We start from the raw sequence: 20,760 nt of genomic DNA, 5'->3' as shown, positions 1-20,760 counted from the left end.
ATCAGTGAGTAGTCCTGACGTCAATGGTCTCTCTACTTCATTAAAATGTTAATTTCATGGCTTTAATTCCCTTTGTGAAACGTGCTGCTGCAGGACACTGTATGCAGATTTATTCTCAAGCAGACAAATCTGCATGCCATATTCCTTTTTAGTGCCTTAGGTTCTTTTGGATTTTTATTTTTAGCCATCCCTATTTTTATAAACTGCTGTGAAAAGATGATCACCATAACAACCAAAAAGTAAATATTTTCTTAAAAAAGCCCTTTGAGAATGTATACTTAAGAGTCAGGAATTCAGGGCATCATGCATTTACTGGTATTCTGCTCTGCTGTTCCCTTTTTCAGTATTTAAAAATGAGACAGGTATTGTTACTGGCTAACATTTTCAGACCATGGATCATGAAGGGAAAGCGATGTGTGGTAAATCACAGCTACATAGATCAGCTATAGCATCAACATTTGTAATTGAGGTCCTGCTTATGACAGAACAAAATTATGATCTTCTCAGTTTTGAAATTCTTCCTTGATAATATGTACATCCTCAGCATTTAGTCATCTTCGTCTTGCTTTAGGGGATACATTTCCGGTGTGTACTTCAAATTTGTACGTCATAGTTTGAGTTCAACTGCTGGCAGTAGAAGTGTGTATTCAGTGCAGAAAAACAAGAGAAGGTAATTGTTCATCTGGTCTTTTCCCCTTTTATTGCATGCAGTTCTTTTTTAAGAATACAAGCACCCTTGGGTATTTTTCCAAGTGCTGTGTAAACTATTATTGTGTGTTAGTGTGCCTGTGGCACCTATAGATGGATGAGCTGTTTGCTGCTGTTGCAGATGGTAGATCCAAACCTCAGGGCATCCCAGGACACATTGCTGGTGGAGCTGCCTGGCTCAGGAGTGCCCTGCTCAGCCAAAGGTGTCTGATGGCACACTTGGGTCTGGGCTGGTGACAGCACTCACCAGCACAGTCCTGCTGCTGTCCCCTGGCAGATCTGTCACTTCAGGCACTGTACAAATCCCACCCAGGCCCTTCTGTGCAGGACCTTGGACAATGTATAGGGTCTGCCTGCTGTTAACCTGGCTGCAGAGGACAGAGGCCACCAGGTCACAATACAGCAAATTAAGAAGGGCTTCCTTGCTAAGCACTGGACACATCTGAAGTTTTCCCTCTGAGAGTCTCAGTGGGATTTCCCTGCAGCTTGCCCCAGAAAGGTGTTAGTTAATTTGGCCTTCTGCCTGCCCTAAGACTGCCAGGGGAGCAGTGGAGATGTAGCTTTATCAGTCTGCTACTGTGTACATTTCTGCTGCTTCTCTGAAGATGTGTAGCACAGGGAGCAATATAGAAATGTGCTCTGCAATTGTAACTGAGAAGCAGTCAAAATAGCTTAAAAGGTGGGAATAAAGTTAGGGTTCCAGACTTCTATAAGTTTCCTATTTCAGATTAAGTAAGATAATTTACCAGTGAGTCTAAAAACATGTTGATACCTAATTTTTCACTCTTAGTGTTGAGGGAGAAGTTTTTTGAAAGTCAGTGAAGACAGATGGACAGGAGCCAGTTCATTTCCATCTTGAGTCTCTTGCCTACAATGTTATTTCATCACAGGCAGTGCCATAACTCAATGTACTGGTCAATTTAAAATGCCAAAATGTGCCAGGGCTTTACTCTATGGATAGAATTATTCATTCATGTCTGAGGTTGGTGAGTGGAGTGATATACTATGACAACTTCTCAGATCACAGACTGATCTAGAAAAATATTCCATTTGTAACCTGAGCCATTAGCTGTTACTGCAGCAGCATACTCACTTTTCTAACATTGTGTTTTGATTTGTCCTACAAAATGTCTTATAAGTTAATCAAGGAATTTATCACTTTGGTTTAAGTGGCAGGCCACTTAAGCATGACTTACTGGAGGTGCTTGGACAGTTGTCATCAGATGGTCAAATGAATTTTGTTTTGTAGCCTGGATATTTGAAAGGCTGTTTCTATGATAGAGCAACACAGTTAATGTTGCTGTCACCACTTCATGAGCTCCTTAACATGGATTAACATGGCATTGAGTGAATAAAAATAAGAGATTTTACTGTTTGGTTTGCATTTCTTTAGTCTCAGTCACTAAGTGTGTGTAGTTGCAGAGATATTCATGCTATGATTGCTTATTGTTAGGTGTGTTTATTTGTTTTAGCGCTCTTGGAAGCAGGGCAGATGGAAGAGTTGGTGGGAGGTAGTTTGTGTCACCATTGCTTAGGCAGCAGATATACTGAGTGGTGGACCCTGGGTTTCAGCATTCCATGCATTCCATGTTTCAAAAGGTGCTCTCCTTGACTTGTGTTTGCCCAAAAAGAGAAAGATTTTGACCAGAATTAGCTCTTAGTGCTAAACTATCTTTGCTCAGCCCAGCTACACTGGATTTTTCATCACCCACCCCATTGTTTATTTTTGGAAGACTAACTGGCAATTTATCATTCAGCAGCTCTTGAAAAGCCTGCCTCTTCCTCAGAAGAGAGATTATGATTATGAGATTGTGCTTTTCAGATAAACTTCAGCTCTCACCACCTTTTTTGACCTGCTGTGTGACCCAATGGCAACATCTTTGTTCCTGTTTGTAAGGACAGCCTTTTCCCTTCCCACTGGGATGGAACATGGGAGACATCCATTTGCACCTGGCTGGGTCTCTTCCTTGGCTCTCATTCCTCCAGAGCAGAGGTGTTGGTGGGTTTAGTGGTGTTCAGGAGGTCTCTTTTCCATTCCCTCCTGCCTGAAGGCCTCCACAGCTGTTTGTGTCCATAGGCCAAATATGAGTGGGAATAGCAGTCTTTCCCTGAAGGCTGTGCAGATGGTGTAAAGCTTGTCCATGGGCACTGAGGCAGAATTTAGCAAGCCTAAATGTTGTTTGCAGTGAACAGGGTTATATTCAGGAGCACTTGAGGGAAAATAGCAACATTCTGCTGAGGAACATGGAGTTTTCTTGGATGTCCTCCCAGTGTGTTTCCCATCTGTTTGCTGTTCCTGTACACCTTGGAGTCTTCCAGTGGAGGAAGCTGTGGAATGAGGATCTTTGTGATGCCTTTTGTGCTTTCAGTGGTAAGCCTTAGGGGAGCAACATGCAGATTGATTGATTGTTCAGGTAGTTTTGGGGGAAAGTGTTTCTGAATTCAAATGTGTCAGGGATAGCAAAATGTATTTGTGGAAAACATTGCTCAGAAGGATTTTCTGTTGTGACACATAGTTTCTCCCCTTAATTAAGCATTGTCCTTTCCATGCACTATGTGAAATTTAGGGGGCTACATTTTTCCTTGAGTTAAAATATTTAAGGAAAACAATTGTGTACTAACAATGGGCTTTTTAAATTGCAGGCCATTTGTTTCTATAATTCCTATGAAATAAATTCAACTGCCTAAGTTGATTCTATTCATTGTGGTTTAGTTATGTACATACTCATATTTGTGTTAAAAGGCAATGTTTAAAACATTAGTGATGAGTGCTTTCAGAGCTTTCTAGCATGCAGTGCCAATGGAGTTAAATGTTCCACTGGAGTTCAGAAATGGAAGTTTATAGCAGATGTTTTCAGGAAGCCAATTTTAGACTTCTGTTCAAAGATGCCTCTACAAGAAGGATTTACAACATTTCTCATCTGTGACTTCAGCTGCCAGCATGGGTTTGCCTTCTGATCAGTATAAAAACCAGCTGACCACAGCTGTACATACCTTTAATATGAAGGTACAAGGCATAGAGAATGACCCTAAACCTGGTTGTCTTTGCCTTGAGCAGAGAAGCACATTGGCTCAGTGTGGGCTCATTTGGGCCATTGCATGCAGGGATAAATGGTCTCTCTCAGCCTTGTTCTTGCAATACTGTGACCAGATCTGAAGATGAACCACTGGCCTGTATCTGACTCTTTCACTGTCCTTGCAAAAGGAATTCAGTTTTTATTTCTCTGACTGGCAGACTGACAGCATCACATATATGGAAGTACAAGATGGGTGCCCAAAATTCAGCTTCTTCTGGGCACAGGAATGACCATCCAGGCACTCCCAGCAGTCTTTCATTTTCATTTAAGGGATTGACTTTACTGTAATTTTTCTAAGCATCTCTATGAATAGCAGTAGTTGGGGAAAAACATTAGCAAATTGTTTTATCACTGGAGACAGATCTTTTTCTTGCTGTGTATTTTAAGTTGCTGCAATCCCTCATGCCTCTGTAAGGCCATGGTACTGTGTCATCCCATAGTATGTAGCATCCCTTTCTCTTTTCTATGGCATTGTCATGACAGCTTTTGTTGGTACAGCCATTCTTGTATCACCAGTTAAATATAACTGAGCTGGAGCTGAGGGAATTGTTCAGTCTTCCAGCACTCACTGTGGGAGAAAGCTCATCTGCTCCTGGACCTCCCTCTATCTGTTTTCTGCAGGGCACTGCTGGGTAGAGGAGCACTTCCTTCAGTTTTCCTACCATTTTACCAGAGAAGGGAAGAAATACTGCTCTGACAATAGAAATGTGCTGCAGGATAAACAGTGTACATGTCCTTCACCTTGGCTTGAGTGAAGGGAGGGGTAGCAACTAGCCCAGTATTCTGTGAGGACCACCATGCCAGTGCCACCAGGATGCCACCAGAAGGGTGTTTGGTTTTGCCATTCAGTTATGTGCCATGGATACCTGTAGGGCCATCCCTTCTTAAAGAAGTGCATCCTGATCAGAAGCAGTGAGTCCTGTAGTCAGTTCCTACAGGTAGGAAGGGCTGGAGAGGTCTGCACTGGTTTTCCATTCTCCTTCCATAGTAGCTGGGAGGATGCTTGTGTTATATGAGGTTTCTCTGCATAGAGGAGGATCCATTTCTGGAGGATCCAAAGGCCATCAGACCCTTCAACATTATGGATCATTTCCATCAGAGGAGCTCCACCAAGCAGCTGCTCTAGGGTTTGGGTCTGATCCTGTGTCATTAGGGAAAAAAGAAACGATATCATCATTATCCTTTTTAGAAAGTTTGATCACAGCCTGCGGAGGGATGGCAGTGTTTTATCTGACAAATATGTCACTGTCTTTCAGCAGTTAATTATAATCATCTTGGAAGTTCCAGTGTGTCTGTTTTTCCCTCTTCTTTTTTACTGTCGTGTTTTGTTTAACTTTCCCTAATGAGCCCAGTGAAAAGCAATTGTCCTAAATAAATCATGTGCGCTACAAAGCAGTATATCACAATTAGGTTTCCATTATACTTTAATTAGGCATTCCACTATTAAATTGATGTCTTTGGCTTCTTCCAGGTCTCAGACTAATCCTGAAACAAATTCCTCTTTCTGGATAAATATTAGTCAGTCATAATTAAAGAATATTCATTGGTGTTGCGGCTTTTCATTAAATCCCTTTCTGATTAAGATGGCTCCCCCAAGTACTGGGCTGATTAAATTGAATAAGATTTGTTCACTTGTGTGTATCATGGTCTTTTGGAAACTGTTTTAGCACCAGGGATTGGGAACTATAAGTTCATATCTTGGTGCAGGCAGACATGGGTCTAAATGCCTGTTTTGTGCAGTGCTGTACAGTCTTGTTTCAGGGGGCTCTATGGTTTGTGTGGCCAGCCAGCAGTGGGAAAAAAACATGGAAATTGAATTAGCAGTGTTAGAGTTGAATTTCAAAGGGCTAAGTTACATCTAGAGGGTTACAATAAAGAAGGGAAGATTAAAGTATGTTAGAGGCTCTGTTTTCTTGACTCTCTCATGACTAGGGCTTTGCTGCTGAGCTCAAAGTTGAGTGCTTTTCTCAAACCGTTTTCTGTCCCTGAGATGTATAGATGAGCTCATTTCTATGTAAATATGCCTCAGCTGAAAATTCAGATAATAAAACAGATGTTCTTGGCAAAAATTCTTCTAACAGCAAAGAATGCAATGTTTTCAGAGCAAAATTGTTGTCCCGGGTTCCAAAATCAAGGTTAAACTAGAGCATGGTATGGCTTTATAGTATATAACTATTAGAGAGAGCTTATGAGCATCACTGTTTTCTGTGTGCTGAAATTATGCCTTCTTGTGGGGCTTCTGGTGCTGTTCTGCATTCCTCCTGCTTTGTACACAGAAATGAAAACAAACCACTGTGACCAAGAATGGCAATAGCACAAATTGGTGAGGCGTGCGAGAGATCGGCTCAGGACATCTGCAGAAGCACTCCATCCAAATATTTGAGGTGGCAGCTAGCAGGTGCTTTTTTCAATATCCAGTTTAGACTCTATTTTTGGTGCAGGGTACGTTTTCATCTAGTGTTTTGGTTTGGGATGGGCTTTATTTGTAATATCAAATATCTCAAAATGCATTTTCAGTGTCATGTATCCCAAATGTAACAGTACTGGGTACATCTCTGGCCAGCCTGTCGTACTGCATGGAATCAGAGCCGCCTGCTGATTGCACATTGCTGTTCCTGGGGCTGCTGAAGGCAGTGATGGTGCCTGGGCAGTGTGAAGGGAAGGGTTGGAGGTTCTGCCAGGTCAGCACACAGCTGAAGAGTTCTCTCTAGTGGCTGGTTGTGGTAGCGAGGACAGATAGCAGAGTGCACTGAATTAAGGAAAGGATACTCATCTGTAGTGACTGGGAAAAGGGAGAAGCACAGCAATGTGAGGAAAGGAAGCTGACCTTCATATCTGAATTATAAATAAGAATGGTTGTTATGTGTTAGAAGCCAAGAATAAAATGTCTTTTCTCTAATAGGCATTGTTTATTTACTTACTGCTACTGTTGCAATGCAGCAGTGGATGGTGTTTTGCTATTCATAGCACCATCCTTCCACTGGTCTGAAGTGAGGGCTGATGGACAGCAAGAATCCATGGCATTTCCAAGGAGATGGAGTGCTCTTTGATCTGTTGATTACCAAGCAAGAACTGCCACAGCTGCTTCCTTCTGAGTATCTGTGGTGAATTAGTTTCCTCTACTCACAATGACTCACTGTAATTTTTCTGTTGTGACTTTACCAAAGACAAGGCTCAAAATAAGTTGCATGCTCAGTCTGCAGGTTTGGCAAAATGTTTATTTAAGACAATGTGAAAGTGATTAAAAATGATGAGAAAATTCCTACCTTATATGCTGACAAATCCTAGAAGTATAGAAAAGAGAAGCATTTGAAAAGAGTACAAGCACGGGTTTTGGAAGAATTGAGGGAATTAAATAACATCTAATAAGAAGACCAGAGAGATTGGGAAGTAAAACCTCTTTTACCCTGGTATTTTAATTGGGATCCCAAAAACCTACATATGCTGTTGTGCTACAACATGGCAGTTCATACATACTGCTACTGCTTGCATCTTTAAAAATGTACCACTTTTCTTCTCCAAAAATTCCAGGGTTTAAGCCAGCTCCATTGTTTACCTAGCAGTAACATCCTGCAATGTTGAGCATCATTGGTATGACAGTTGTGTATGTAAACTGTTCCAGAATGTTTTGTTTTACAGTTAACTCAGTGAGACCAGTCAGAAATGGCAGTGGAAATTACAGATACAACAGCTGGATTCTGGTAGAACTGGATAACCTCAAATTGGAATGTGTTTTCTGTTGAAGAGATTGATGCTTAATTTTGTCTGCTTTGGAGAGAGATTGTTCATTCAAGTAGACAGCAAAGAAATGTACAGGGGTGGATTATTTCTTTCCCAGATTCCCAGGGATTTGAAATGCCCAATAAGTAACAGAAAAATTAGTTTATTCCTATTTATTTCCTATATATAAAATTTTAGAATTTATATCCTAATTGGGGTAGTCCGTTATTTTAAAGATAAGAATAAGCTCTATATGTCTGTGTAGGATTTATTTTAAGGGTATCTAGTGTCTTATTTTTACTTAATTGTAATGATACTTAGCTTTCCAGAAATACCTGGATGGCTAGTTTAGCTTTTTTTTTTTTCTTTTTTTTTTCCCCCTAAAATAAAAATAACTCAGCCATTTCCTAATTTAGGTACATTTGCCTGCCTAGCAAGACATCTTATCATGACAAGGTAGAGTACACATGATGTTTTTTGAAAAGATTTCACTGAAGTGTAGCAAATCATCTTCATTACAAGCAAAATTGTGATTCTCATCTGAGCTGGTTGGCTGTTTGCCAGGAAAGGCATGTTTGAGCTCAGAGGAGTTGGAAAGTCGCATACCACTGTGTCAGTGTCTCTCTGTTACATGAAACATCATTTTTTCTGTTTGAAAAAACAGTGGTGTACTATAAATCTAGAAACAGCAATGTCTTCTTCTACCTAACTTGTATCATACCTATGAAAACCAAATCCCATATGTATGTATAGAGAAGACTTGTAGCAGGGGAGGCTGGGAGGGAGCAGATATGCAGGCAAGGGAATAAACATGGCATTTTTGTTATCTGAATTTGATAAATATAGTTTGGGAATGATAGAGTAAAGAGTGGTGAGTCAGTTTTGCCTGGTCATCTCCAGTGACTGAAAATAACTTGTTATTCCAACCCTTTTATCCCTTCATTTCTTTCTCTCACATATTTTTGTGTCTTATTTATAGCTCAACCAGCTATTCCTTTGCAATTTGTAAAATAACCCTTCAGAGTCAGGAAGACTGAGGAGCAGCAGCTCCTGGGCAGTCTTGTGCATGGGGCCACTGGATCATTCCCTGTTGCTGTGGCTGGATCCCCCCTTTCCCATGCACATTCTTCCCACATCTGCACAGAGATTCCTCTTTTAAACAGGCAGCCTTGGTTCCTGAAGTCATTAATGGGTTTGTGCTGACAGGAGCCACGTGAGATGTTTCAGACCAGCTGGCTGTGACAGCAGCAGGGTCAGAGGCCCCAAGTCTGGAGAGGTGGCAAGGCTGTGAAACCTTAGTGAAGGTTGTAAGCTGTTCTGAAACCATGAAATCCACCATCACAACCCATACTTGTATTTATCCTGTAAAGCACAGCTGTGCAAACAATCCTTGCAATAATTCTGAGCTAAATCTTCTGTGCTTTGCTTTAACTCCCGTGCCCAGCATTTTTGTCCAGTTTAATCCACAAACTCAGGATCAGTTTAGCACTTGATACATCTTAACCTGCAGATCAGGATAAGATACTTCTTCATCTGCTGGTAGGTCTCCCACAGTACTGACTTCTCATTGTGTAACTGGACTAGTCCATATTAAATCATCTGATTTGGTCTGGAGAGCAGGAAGGGAGCTGGCAGGCTTGACTGCAGTCCTCCTTATTAACTGACCAATGGAGAGGGTAAGGAGAGAGATGTGTTCAAGCAGTAAGTGTGAATCATAAAATCATAGAATGCTTTGGGTTGGAAGGGACCATAAAGATCATTTGGTTCCAAGCCCTCTGCCGTGGGCAGGGACACCTTCCACTAGATCAGGTTTGCCCAATCCCCATCCAACCTGGCCTTGAACACTTCAGGTGATGGGGCATGCACAGCTTCTCTGGGCCAAGGTGTGCCAGTACCTTACCACCCCCACAGTAAGGAATTTCTTCTTAGTATCTCATCTCACCCTACCTTCCTTCACTTTAAAGCCATTCCTGTGTGTCCTGTCACTACATGCCTTGTAAAAGGTGCCTCTCTAGCTCTCTTGTAGCCCCCTTCAGCTACTGGAAAGTGCTCTAAGGCCTCCACAGGCTGAACAGCCCCAACTCTTTCAGCCTATCTGTAGCAGAGATGCTCCAGCACTCTGAGCACCTTCATGGTCTCTGCTGGCCTTATTCCAACAGGTCCATGTGCTTCTAGTGCTGAGGTTCCCAGGGCTGGTTGCAGCACTGCAGGTGGGGTCTCACTAGAGGGAGCAGAGGAACAGAATCACCTCCCTGGATCTGCTGGCCATGCTGCTTTGGATGCAGCCCAGGATGCAGTTGGTGGAGCCAATTAGCAGGCACCAGCCTGGGGTGTGAGAATCTCAGGCTCTGTCACAGGTAAGAGTGGAAAAACAAGAAGCAAGTAGGAATGTTAGTACTAGATGCCTGTGTATGGATTTAATGAGGCCATTTTGGAAAATTCTACTGGTTACAGCGCCCATGCTTTGAAAAGTGTATTGAAATATTAGAAGAGATTCAGAGAGCTACTAAAGGGATTTGAGCTTTGAAAGGCATGTTTCATATTGAGATTTCAGAAACTAAGTAGGTTTAGTTTGTTCAGGAACAACTTTGGAGATTGACAGATCATACCACCACTTACCTCTGTGAGCAGACAGCTCTCTGATTTAGCCAAGTTACATGCTCAGGAAGTAGAAGTACAAGAATAATGCACACAGACATATACACTCCCCCCTGATTAATTAGGGGAATTGCTTGTCTCATGGTAAAAGCTTTAGGGATTTCTCTCTCACCATATCCCATGGCAAAACCGAAAGCATTCTGCATAAGCTCCTGTGTCATTCAGGAGATTAGATGATGATAACATTCTGTCTGGTCTTAAAATAATTAAATGAGGTATTTACAGAGATTTCAAAGTCAAAGAGGATCTCCCTCCCCACCACCACCCTCTCAGCAGCTTCAGTTAGTGGTATTATTTACATATTAATGAGATGTAGCATCAGGCTGCAAAACTATGTGATTTAAATGTATTTAGCAGAAGAATTAAGCATATGTAATGGTTGCTGATAGCTGTGAGGGTATCCTTATATCTCTTGATCTTTGTACCTGGTATGGGATCCCAGTACTCCTTTACTCCTGTATGCAGCATCCAGAGCACATTTCCTTCCTGCTGGGCAGCAGAAAACAGACAGAGCTGTCCTTTCCCCTGGCTCCCACCCTCAGGAACCAGAGGTGCAGTGTCCTTAACTCCTTAGTGTCAGCAGGTGGAAGGTCTCCCTCTCTCGTTGTATGACAATGCTGGTGGAAAATCAGATAGGCATAGAAAAAATTGATATGCAGGATCACTCTTCTCTGTTAATCAAAGCAGCATTATCATTCTGTCTTCTTTTGTTTGCTTATTTGATTGCTACACTTACCTAAAAAAGATTTCCAATACTTACTGAGTTGAAAGTGATTTAGATTAACCCCAGCTGACATTGCTGCTTTAAAGAGGGCTGCCTGAAGTTTTAAATCCTCACAAGCATGATACTTCCCAGGAGGAGCTGTAAATCCTTGAAGCTGCTCCCTCCTGATACTGTGTTCTCAAAGAAAAAATCACTCAAATCTCGTGAGCTGAGACAATAATATTTCCCAGTAAGCACTTATAGATGGCTTTTGTTTCAATGTCCAAAAGTGTTTAAGGCTAACATACAATACTTAAATATTGTATAACCTGACAAGTTTTCTTGTACTTGTTTCCATCTTTTCTTTCATTATCTTGTAGATCAGTTTATTTACAGAAGTACCAGGCCTCCTCCTACCAGGTTTCATAAGAAAATGAATAGGGTGGGGGATATTAAGGCATAGGTGGGCAAGTGACAGCCAGTGGTTAATGGAAGCCTGGAAATGTATGAAATATCTGCTGCTGTGCAATGAAGGGACATGTATGTCACTTTGCAGCAGAAAGCAGTTATATTAAGCTGGGAGGAGGAATGGACAAGGGCCTCACATATAGGTCTGTCCCACTTTCAATACAGCAGCTTAATTTAAGAATGAATATTCTGTTGTGTGAGCATCTCCATGTTTTGGCTTTCAGAGGTCCTGTTCTGAGTCACTATTTTGGCCCTCCAGTCCCTGTTTGTACAGATCCCTTTGTCCCTGTTTGTACAGATGCCTTTGTCCCATGGTGAGCTTGCTCAGCATTGCTGGGTAGGAGCAAGCAGCCCTGTGGTTGGTGTGAGTCAGAACTGAGGCACAGGCCATGCTTGAGCTCAAAAGCAAGGCTTTAGCACAGGGAATGGGCCCATCCATCCAGGACCAGGGGCTGGGTCCATCCAACTTACTTGTGATTGTGCTGTAGGGCTGTGCTTCATCTCTGCCTCTTGTCTCCAGTTGTAGCTGCACTGCAATATTCTCTTTGTGAATGTGTTTGAAGGAAGCTGAAAGTCATTTAATCCTGCCTTTTACATTCAGGATGGGTTTTCCCCCTAGAATTAAAATAATGTGCTCCCATGGTATTAGTGAACACACAATTAAAAGTAATTTTCAGTTTACCTGTAACATCTTTATTTTGAACCTAGTAAGAGGCTCTTGGTTGTAAAGTTTTATCATAGGTGATGAGATAAAAGATGTTGGCTGGCTGTACCTGTGTGTAGTGCACATGTATTGTGTGTGAGCATATTGGGAATGTGTGCTGAGGTTTGCTGGGGCAGGGCCTTGCAGAAACTGAGCTGTACAAGATTACCAGTTGCTGCAGAAAAAAAATCTGATGGAACAAGTGGTGTACTGAAAGAAAACATCATCATTTTTCCTTGGCAGTGTTTTTTTGAAAGTGTCTCACTCTTTTTTGAGAATGTCTTTCTCTGATGCTGATATTTTGGTCCTGAGCCTGGTCCTAGTTCTCCCTGTAGCACCAGTGCCCAAAGCAACCAGCTGTGCATTGTAATGGCCTGAGGTAATGTCGTGTATCAACGGAGCTGAAATACAAATAACTTTGATTTGGGCACAGGAAGTTCAGTAAGTTAAAGAATAGTGCTTTTGAGGCATTTTGTCACCCCAAATGGAGACTGCCACATGGATTAATCATTGTCTGTATGTTGTGCAGTTTACAGCCACTTGACAATAATTAGGAATAAACTTTATATTCACTCCTGAGCATTGCAGTAAGCTTTTCTTTTCTGAGGTGCTCTTGTGAAGCATAGGACACAATATTATTCTTGGGTATGAAGGATACATAGTTCTGCTACTGCAGGAAGAAAGTCATGGGACTGTAAAGCTACTGAAATTGGTGTTTCTGTCTGTCCTGAGGAGCTGGGCTACCTGCCTGACATCTTAGCCTAAATGGCAGTTTCTTAGCTTAATTAGATTTCAGATGCAAATCTGTGAGCATTATTTGATTTCCTTTGTCCTTCATTCCTTCCTCAAGGGGTCATGGATACTCAAAGGATAAAAATGATCCCTCAGATGTCACTGAAAATATTGCCAGAAGTGTTTTCCTCCTAAGCTTCTCTGAGCTGTCAACAGATATGTTTGCTTGCTTCTGGTGTGGTTTCCCATGAGGGAATTTTTTTTTCAAAACAAGCAGAAGCAGGTTGTTGAAGCAGGTCTTCAAATTTAGGTGGAAAAAATATCCTGAAGTCAGTGACTGCCCTGTGTCTTCTTCACTTATGATCACTTGATTTTCTGGTTGACTGGCACTTTGCTCTGGATCTGAAACACATATTGTTAGATATCTCCAGATTGCAGAGGCAACAGCCTAACTTCACAGGGAAAGGGACAGTAAAGATGCTCAAAGGATGCAGGTTCAGAGCTGCCTGATTAAACCTAGCCTAAGGGAATTTTATCCCTTCTCATGAAAGATCTACCTTTGTCTGCTGTGGTAAATTTTCTTCTTTTTAGCAGATTGTCTTGTAGCTTGCCTTGCCAGGGAATTAGAGCTTCAGTCTGCCATTTGTGTGGAGCTGTTCAATATGGATAACCCAAGCAAGGTGCCTCTTGCATGTGAAACCTGGTATTCTGATCTTCTCTCTTTCTGTTATTGTGATATTTCTGATATCTCTGATATTTCTGTTCTTTCAGATATGCTACTTATACCTTTAAAGTTTCTTTTCTTCTTGTGTAAAATACTTTCATCGGTGAACCTTGCAGCTGGAATTAGCAGATGCTGGAGATACAGCTGGACACACAGAGCAGGCCATGTAATCATTCTTTGCCTCAATTTCCCCACATGTAATGTTGAAAGAGTAATGCCCACCCTCCTCTGTGCAGCTCATTGAGCTTTGTTCTGAGTGGCTAAGAAGCCATAATGTAGTCTAGACCTTCTACATCTGGTGGGAAGCCCTGCTGGAAGGTATCTTGTCTGAGGATGCTATGGATCCATAGGAAAGGAGTAGAGGCTTTCCTATTTCTGATCAGGAATTCATGGGGAGAAATACACCTGCATGCTAAAGAGATCAGACCAGCTGTGTGAGTGTAGGGAGTCCTGCCAGTCCTGCTTGCCTAGAATCAGAAAATCTTTGTCTTAAGCAGATCTGATGATTTATTACCTGTGATCTGTATGCCAGTGGCCTTAAGTGTAAAGCCTTGATTTTCCAAGTAGTTCATGTAGTTGGCAGACTGATAGTTTAGCTGCCCAGACATGAATGACTGCAAGATGTGCAAGAAACTCATCTGGCCAAAAACTCATTTCATAAAAGTCTTTTATTGATGCAAGGATATTGGGAAGGCTGGACTTTTCTAGCCTCCCTTTTGGGGTAAAGTGTGTAGGTTTTATGTTCCACTAGCTGTGGAGGATCAGGAGGAAGGGGATTGGAAGAGATGGAAATCTCTTGGAGGTTTATGTAGCAGTCCTTCCCCTCCTTGGGACAGGAATGAAGAAATGGATGTCTGTCCTGCAGGATGACTCTATATCTGGTGGTAGAAATATTTGGAGTAAGAGAGTTTAAATGCAAGCTGTTCTGAAAAGTGAAGTGTTTTGTGCTAATGTGCAACAGGCTGGCAATTATTCCCCTTTCTAAGGACTGACATTCTAAGATGTGATCAATTTTGGCATCTCTTGGAAAGGTTTTACGTGTGCAGAACAAACAAAACAGGGATTCTCTGCTCAGTTTGGAGGTGATCCCAGAGCTAGACAAAATATGGAATATTGAGTTTTGCTCTGATAGACCTCCAAGGAGCCATATAAATCTCTTTAAAACCCCAAGTAACCTGCCACAAAACTGTCCAAGAGAGACTGCTTCAAGACAGCACAATTATAAAATACTCTGAAAGGCTGAATAGGGTTTTTCCTCCTCTTGTGATATTTGGAGTTGAACTTTAGATACATCATTTTAAGCATGGCCTTTTAAAGTAACTTTCTATTCTGGCCCTGTCATTTTTAGGGCTGGAAAGGAAAACCAAAATGCCAGGGAAGGAAAGGAAATTAAAATGAAGAGTGGGACTAAAGAGTAGGTTTTGATCATCTTTGCAAGAAGTGGCATCATCTGTGAGAACAAAAGTCTTCAATTGCTGCAACTGGAGACAGCTTTTAGTCTCCAATTCTATTTTGCCCTGAGCCAGCCAGCCAAATAAAAACAGCAACATAAATCACTGCTGGCAGAACTTAACAGTTATGCAACGTCCAGTGCACTACATGCCTATTTTTAGATCAATTTTACACTAGCAGAATTTACTTTATGAAATCTAAAAAGAATGTCTGTTTGGAGGCTGGAGGATAAAAATGGTATTTAGAAAGTGCAAAATGCAAAAACACTTAGTACAAGGATGCTCTAGCAAGCCCTGCTTTGATAATACTGATACCCCTTCAAAAATGTTGGCTCCATCAGGCATGCTAATGAAGAGTAGGGGGTTTTTCATCAATAGCCCCTTGAATTTCTAATCTGCAATTGCTGTTTGAATGGTTAGCTATGCTGCCTTTACCCAAACAGCTGAACATCAGATTCACATACAGCGTTCGTTATCCAAGACCAGATGTGCCTCTTCTCTCCTTTACATTTGACTTAATTCTCTTACTATTGTAATTCTGCATTAGTTTGTACTGTGTATAATCTTGTTCCCAAAGCTTTTTGTTTGGATTCAGAACAGGCAGTGATTGGGAAAAGTTTGACCTTTCAGCCTTTAGATATTCTAGCAGATGAAAGACAGTCTGCATAGTTAATGTATCTCTGGGATTTCTGCCATAATTTTGACAGTTTTCAATCACGTCTTGAAGCAGATTAGTATTCTGACTGTTGCATGATCTGTATTGATCTTTTTCCCCCCAAACCTTTCTCCTAGGTGACAACCTCGATGCCATTCACGACATAACCGTGGCGTACCCCCAAAACATTCCTCAGACAGAGAAGCACCTCCTGCAAGGAAACTTCCCCCGGGAGATCCACTTCCACGTCCAGAGGTACCCCATAGAGACAGTGCCCACTTGCAAGGAGGAGCTGGAGCGCTGGTGCCGGCAGCGCTGGGAGGAGAAGGAGGAGAGGCTGCGGCGCTTCTACGAGGGCGGCAGGCGCTTCGGCGCGGCGGGGCAGGGCGCGGTGCCGCCCTGCAAGTCGGAGCTCAGGGTGCTGGCGGTGAAGTGCGCCTCGCTGCTCTACTGGACGGCGTTCCCGCTGGGCGCGCTGGCGCTGCTGTACCTCTGCAGCTTCGCACAGTGGTACTGCGCGGCCATGCTCGTCTTCTTCGTGGTGCAGCAGAAGGTCTTCGGCGGGCTGGAGCTCATTGAACTCGCTTGCCACCGCTATTTGAAAAAGCAGCAGAAGTTTCGTGAGGCGAAAGTAAAAATCAATTAGTTCTAGGCTAGTGGAAGGGTGGTTTTGAGATGCCCTGCTAATTTTATGCATTTTATGCACAGGGAACAATTTTTGCATGAGAATTGTCTTTTACTATTGCCATCGTTAGACATTTGCACATGATTCTGTGAAGAGAAAGAAAAATGTTAGTTATTGCTACACGTGAAAATGGTAGTTTTTAATCTCTGAATGTAATTTCGACATTGCTCTCACAAGCAGCTAGCAACTGCATTCAGCTGTCGTTAAGAAACAAATTGCTGGATTGCTGAACAATCATAAGGACATTAATAAATGTGACATGCACTGAAGTTTCATGTAGAAACCCAAACAGTTCAGCAAAGAGAGGCAGATGTAATATTTCTTTAGAGTCACATTGTGTGAAGTAAGCATCGAATTTGGAAAACTGCTAAGTTTTGATGGTAGGTGAAAGTTGAAGGAGAGATTGTTCTGTTTCTTTTTTCTGTTTCAAATACTCAAACTTATTTTGAAGTAATATTTTTGCATAAGCTTTTCCAAACACTACTGAACCTACCAAGTATTCAACTATTTTGGCTTGGTCACTCAGGAGGATTTTTAAGCCTTGCAGTCTTGTGTCATAGTACAGAAAGCATTACAGTGCTCACTCTGCCTCCATTTAAGTGTTTGCTGATTATTTAATAGACCTAAGTTTTATATCTCACTGTTTCATACTGTTCTAGTCTCCCTGTTAGCTGTGGGAGACTTATTCCTACTGTAGTATGTAGAGCTGCAGGATAGGGGAGCTGGGTTTTTTATTAGTTTATTGGTATTTTTTTTTCTCACAGAGGCAAAAATAGCTGTTTGTCTCTGAGTAACTGGAAAATGTTTTTCAAAAAGGTTTCCTTGTATCCTTGTAGACATTCTTTGGTTGAAAACATTTTATTTAGTTTTCAGAGCAGACAAAATACTTTTTTTTTTTCCTTTAATTTTTTTTTTATTAATTTTGGTTCCTTTGGCATTTCAGTGTCCATGTACATAAGCAGGAGGACTGCTTGTTCCATGCATGTCAGATAGCCCTGCTGAAATGCAATGGTTCTTTCCTTGTTGGTACAAGAGATGGGTTTGAATTTTAGACTTAGCACAGGGAAGAGCTGCATCTTCCCTCTGCATACTGGCTTTGTTTGCATGATGACATCATTACTTTTTCAACCTTCTTCACAGCTTTTTTTCCCTTATTTTCACGACATTCAGAAAACCTGAACATTTAAATGCAGACAAAGCACTTTCAAGTGTACCCCTTGTCATATATAGTAAAAGTGATGTTCAAGCTCACGTAGAAAAAGACAAAAACATTTCCAGCACTTCAGAGACATTTCAGGTCTTCACGTTAAATTGTTTTGCAACCTCCGAAATTTTAGACAACTTGATCAATTGTATTGCTGCAAAACCTTCCTGACTTACTAAATATTTGGTTTCTGTTGCATGAGGGCTTGTTTGAGCTGGACCCAGATGGCTGGCTCAGTTTGTTGAGTGGTGTTGTCATGACATGTGAAAGTCCAGAGTGCAAAATGTATCTTGTACTGTGCTGGGTATCCAAAGTGTTGGGTCAGCATGGTGGACACAACTGTTTGCTTCTAAGTTACAACACTGAGCATGTTGTCTAATGTGTTTGTTTCAAAGACCATTTTTTGAACTAATCACCAGCCTCTATTCAACTGTCCCTTGCAAGGTGACAAGTCTTTTTTAATCTATGCTTACAATAACTAATTGTTTATTATGTGCAAAGTACTTGAAGCCATCTGGTTTACTCCAATTTTTTAAGCCCTTTTTTCTTAAAAAATAAATAAAAGTAGGTTTCTATTTAGGGTTATGTTTCTTAATGATTTTTCATATTTGTATTTGTGTACCTGACAACTGGTGTTGCATTGTCATGAGTGAAGGATGTAATTTCTGCACCTTGAGGTCTTTTTTTAAAGCAATTCTGTGATATCACAGGCATGGTTGCAGCTTAAACCTCCATAGCCTGTTTTTTCTTCAGCTAATCTCCTGCACATTCAGGTAACCCACTGCAAGGGAAAACCTAAAAACCTCATTTGTGGTTAATGCGGAGGAGACCTTCCAGCTTCTTCCAGTCTGTCCTGAGCCACGGCTGTGCTTTCATACCAGGAGTAACCATAGCCAGCCTCCTCCAACAGCCTTAACATCATCTTCAGGAATGACTTCAGAGGACAGGTTCCATGTGTTGGTGACATAAAATACCAGCTACGTTTTTCTCAGCTGGTCAGAGAACTTTGTGGTGTCATCAGATATACTGGGAACATCAGTGTGAGTCTTGGTCATGGCAAGCTACAGGATTTATGTCTCTCTGTAATTAAAGTTGGGCTCTGAAAATGAAGTCAGTGCAATCCATCATTTACCCTTACAAGGGATTTTCTCCCAGCAGGAGCCAAACATGTAACCTACTGTAATGTGGTAAAAACATCCTGCAAAATTTGTAATTAGTCTTCCTCTCTCGTGTTTGGATCAAAGAGAAAGAATAATCTGTTTGTCAGCTGGTAATGTGTTTGCAGTGCCCAACTCCATGATGCAGTGAGTGGTAAGTGGAGAATCCTCCTCTCACAGGGAAGGGTGTTGGCTTTGTGTCTGATGTAATTATTTAGATTATGTGCATCACAGGTCAGTTAGAAATGCAAGATGGAAAAAATGTTGAATGAAAACTAAAAGTTTTGTGGATAGAGAAGCTTCTTTGTTTAAAAAGTGATTAAGGAACTGGAGGAAAAATTTTCTGTGAATGCTTTTTTTTCCCTCTGGTGAAAATGTAGCTTTTTAATCAAAAGGTTCTGATACACAGATTTCTTGGAGATTACTTTGTTCCTACCCTGTCTTACTTTTCAAAGATCACTAAAGTGGCATTTAGGGACGTGGTTTAGTGGTGGATTTGGCAGTGCTGGGTTTATAGTTAGACTCAGTGATCTTTTCTCACCTGAATCATTCTGGGATTCTGTGCTGGGTAAATCACTTGGAAATTTTTTCAGTACTGTTGGGATGAAGGTGCTTATCCACCAGGAATCACATAGCCCTCTCCATGGGACATGGATTGGCACTGGCTCTCCTCTCACTCAGCAGCAGGTTTGTCCCTGTTCACCTTCTCTTGTGGTCCCAGCAGATGCCCCTCTGAACTCTGTCAGCAGGGCCTACAGGTCTTGCATACATTGTTTGGGATCAAGGCTGTGCTTTAAGGATGCTGTTCCCCTCTGCTCAATCAGATGTTTCCTCATCAGCATCAGGGGGTTTCTTTCTCTCTGCTCAGAACAGAAGGTTGAAATCCTGCCATCTGTGTGTGTCATCAGGCTCATATGGGTAGCAGGATGTCAGACCAAGACATTTTTCTCTTGACTTCAAAGCTGCAAGGCCCAAAGCTGGTCTGTTGTCTTGATCATAGGAAATGTAGTTCCTAGTTTTCTGCATTGCATCAGTTGGTGTTGTTTAAAAAAGATCTGTGTTTTAATAACTTGATTTTATATGTGCACTGTGTGAAAAGAAACACCAGGACACTACAAACCTACAGAAAGCCTTAGTTTTCAGATTTCACTGATGATATTATTAGAATGTTTTAACCATGTATCAGTTACTCTACAGCCACAATAAAGACCTGAAGCATTGCATGTGTTTAATTTTGCTGTTTTCTTTTTACTGCACCTGTAAGGAACAAACCTTTTCTTCAATCATATGGCTGGCTTGCTTGGGCAGACTGGTGTCTCTTTCCATGCTGGATTCATGGATTGTGGCTATTGAGGGAGGAGAACCCCCCAGCTCTCCATGGGAGGCTGAAAAGGGGCATCTGGCTCTACCCTCCCTTCCAGCTTCTTCATGTAAAGAGGCACAGAAACCTTTGAGAGTTCAAGAATACAGCTCAGCTTTAGTCTTGCTGTGCTGCTTAACCAGGATTGCTGAAGAATAACCTCTCTTAGGTAGTGATAGGTGGGTAAGTTCTCCATTTTAGCTGTATTCTGTTACCTCCCATGTGATTACTGACACAAGAAACAATCTATGACAAGGTTCACATTCTTAGAGGACCTTTCTTTAATGCAACTTCAGGTCACAGGCCCCTTGATTCTCTCTCCATTGCTTGATTGCTGATCTGGTGTGGATGCAGAAGGGCTGTGTTTCTCAGCTCCTCATTACCCAGTAAGAGCAGCCTTGCTGTGCTGGCCTAGGGAAATACTCACATCTCCAGCAGGTGTGCTGTGGCAGAAAGAAGAAACAGAAACCCTGGGAGCAGTTTCTGCAGCTGGAAATTATATTGGCCATGTCTGTGTATGCTCAGAGTGTTCAAATCCTTTCTCCAAAGTCAAAAGGAGTGGCTTGTCACTCTGGAAAGGTGGTTGTCTCTTCCTCTTTGTCTCCTCACAAATATGCAATGAAAAAATACATTTCTCTGAAATACAGAAAACATTATTAATGGAGGCCAAAACCTTCACCCTCCAGCTGCCTCAAACCCCTCCTTTGCAGTTCAATACAGTGAGGGAAAGGTGGTTTTATTTCCTGAGGAAATAA

The 20,760-nt window shown here is 41.7% G+C and overlaps 1 protein-coding gene across 4 annotated transcripts in view; it reads left to right on the top strand.

The window, feature by feature from the left end:
• The window catches only part of LCLAT1 (lysocardiolipin acyltransferase 1), a 109,891-nt gene extending 90,023 nt beyond the window's left edge, over nt 1-19,868 (top strand). For all 4 annotated transcript variants that reach the window (XM_056487627.1, XM_056487629.1, XM_056487628.1 and 1 more), the window contains one exon: nt 15,737-19,868. In XM_056487627.1, coding sequence (XP_056343602.1) covers nt 15,737-16,245 — 509 coding nt within the window. In that variant the 3' untranslated portion in view covers nt 16,246-19,868. The remainder of the gene's footprint in view (nt 1-15,736) is intronic.
• Nucleotides 19,869-20,760: the final 892 nt, after the last annotated feature.

The sequence above is a fragment of the Oenanthe melanoleuca genome, chromosome 3 (assembly GCF_029582105.1).
Source record: "Oenanthe melanoleuca isolate GR-GAL-2019-014 chromosome 3, OMel1.0, whole genome shotgun sequence".
Classification (NCBI taxonomy): Eukaryota; Metazoa; Chordata; class Aves; order Passeriformes; family Muscicapidae; genus Oenanthe; species Oenanthe melanoleuca.
The sequence above is the reverse complement of the archived record's forward strand: the minus strand, read 5'-3'. Positions and strand labels throughout refer to the sequence as shown.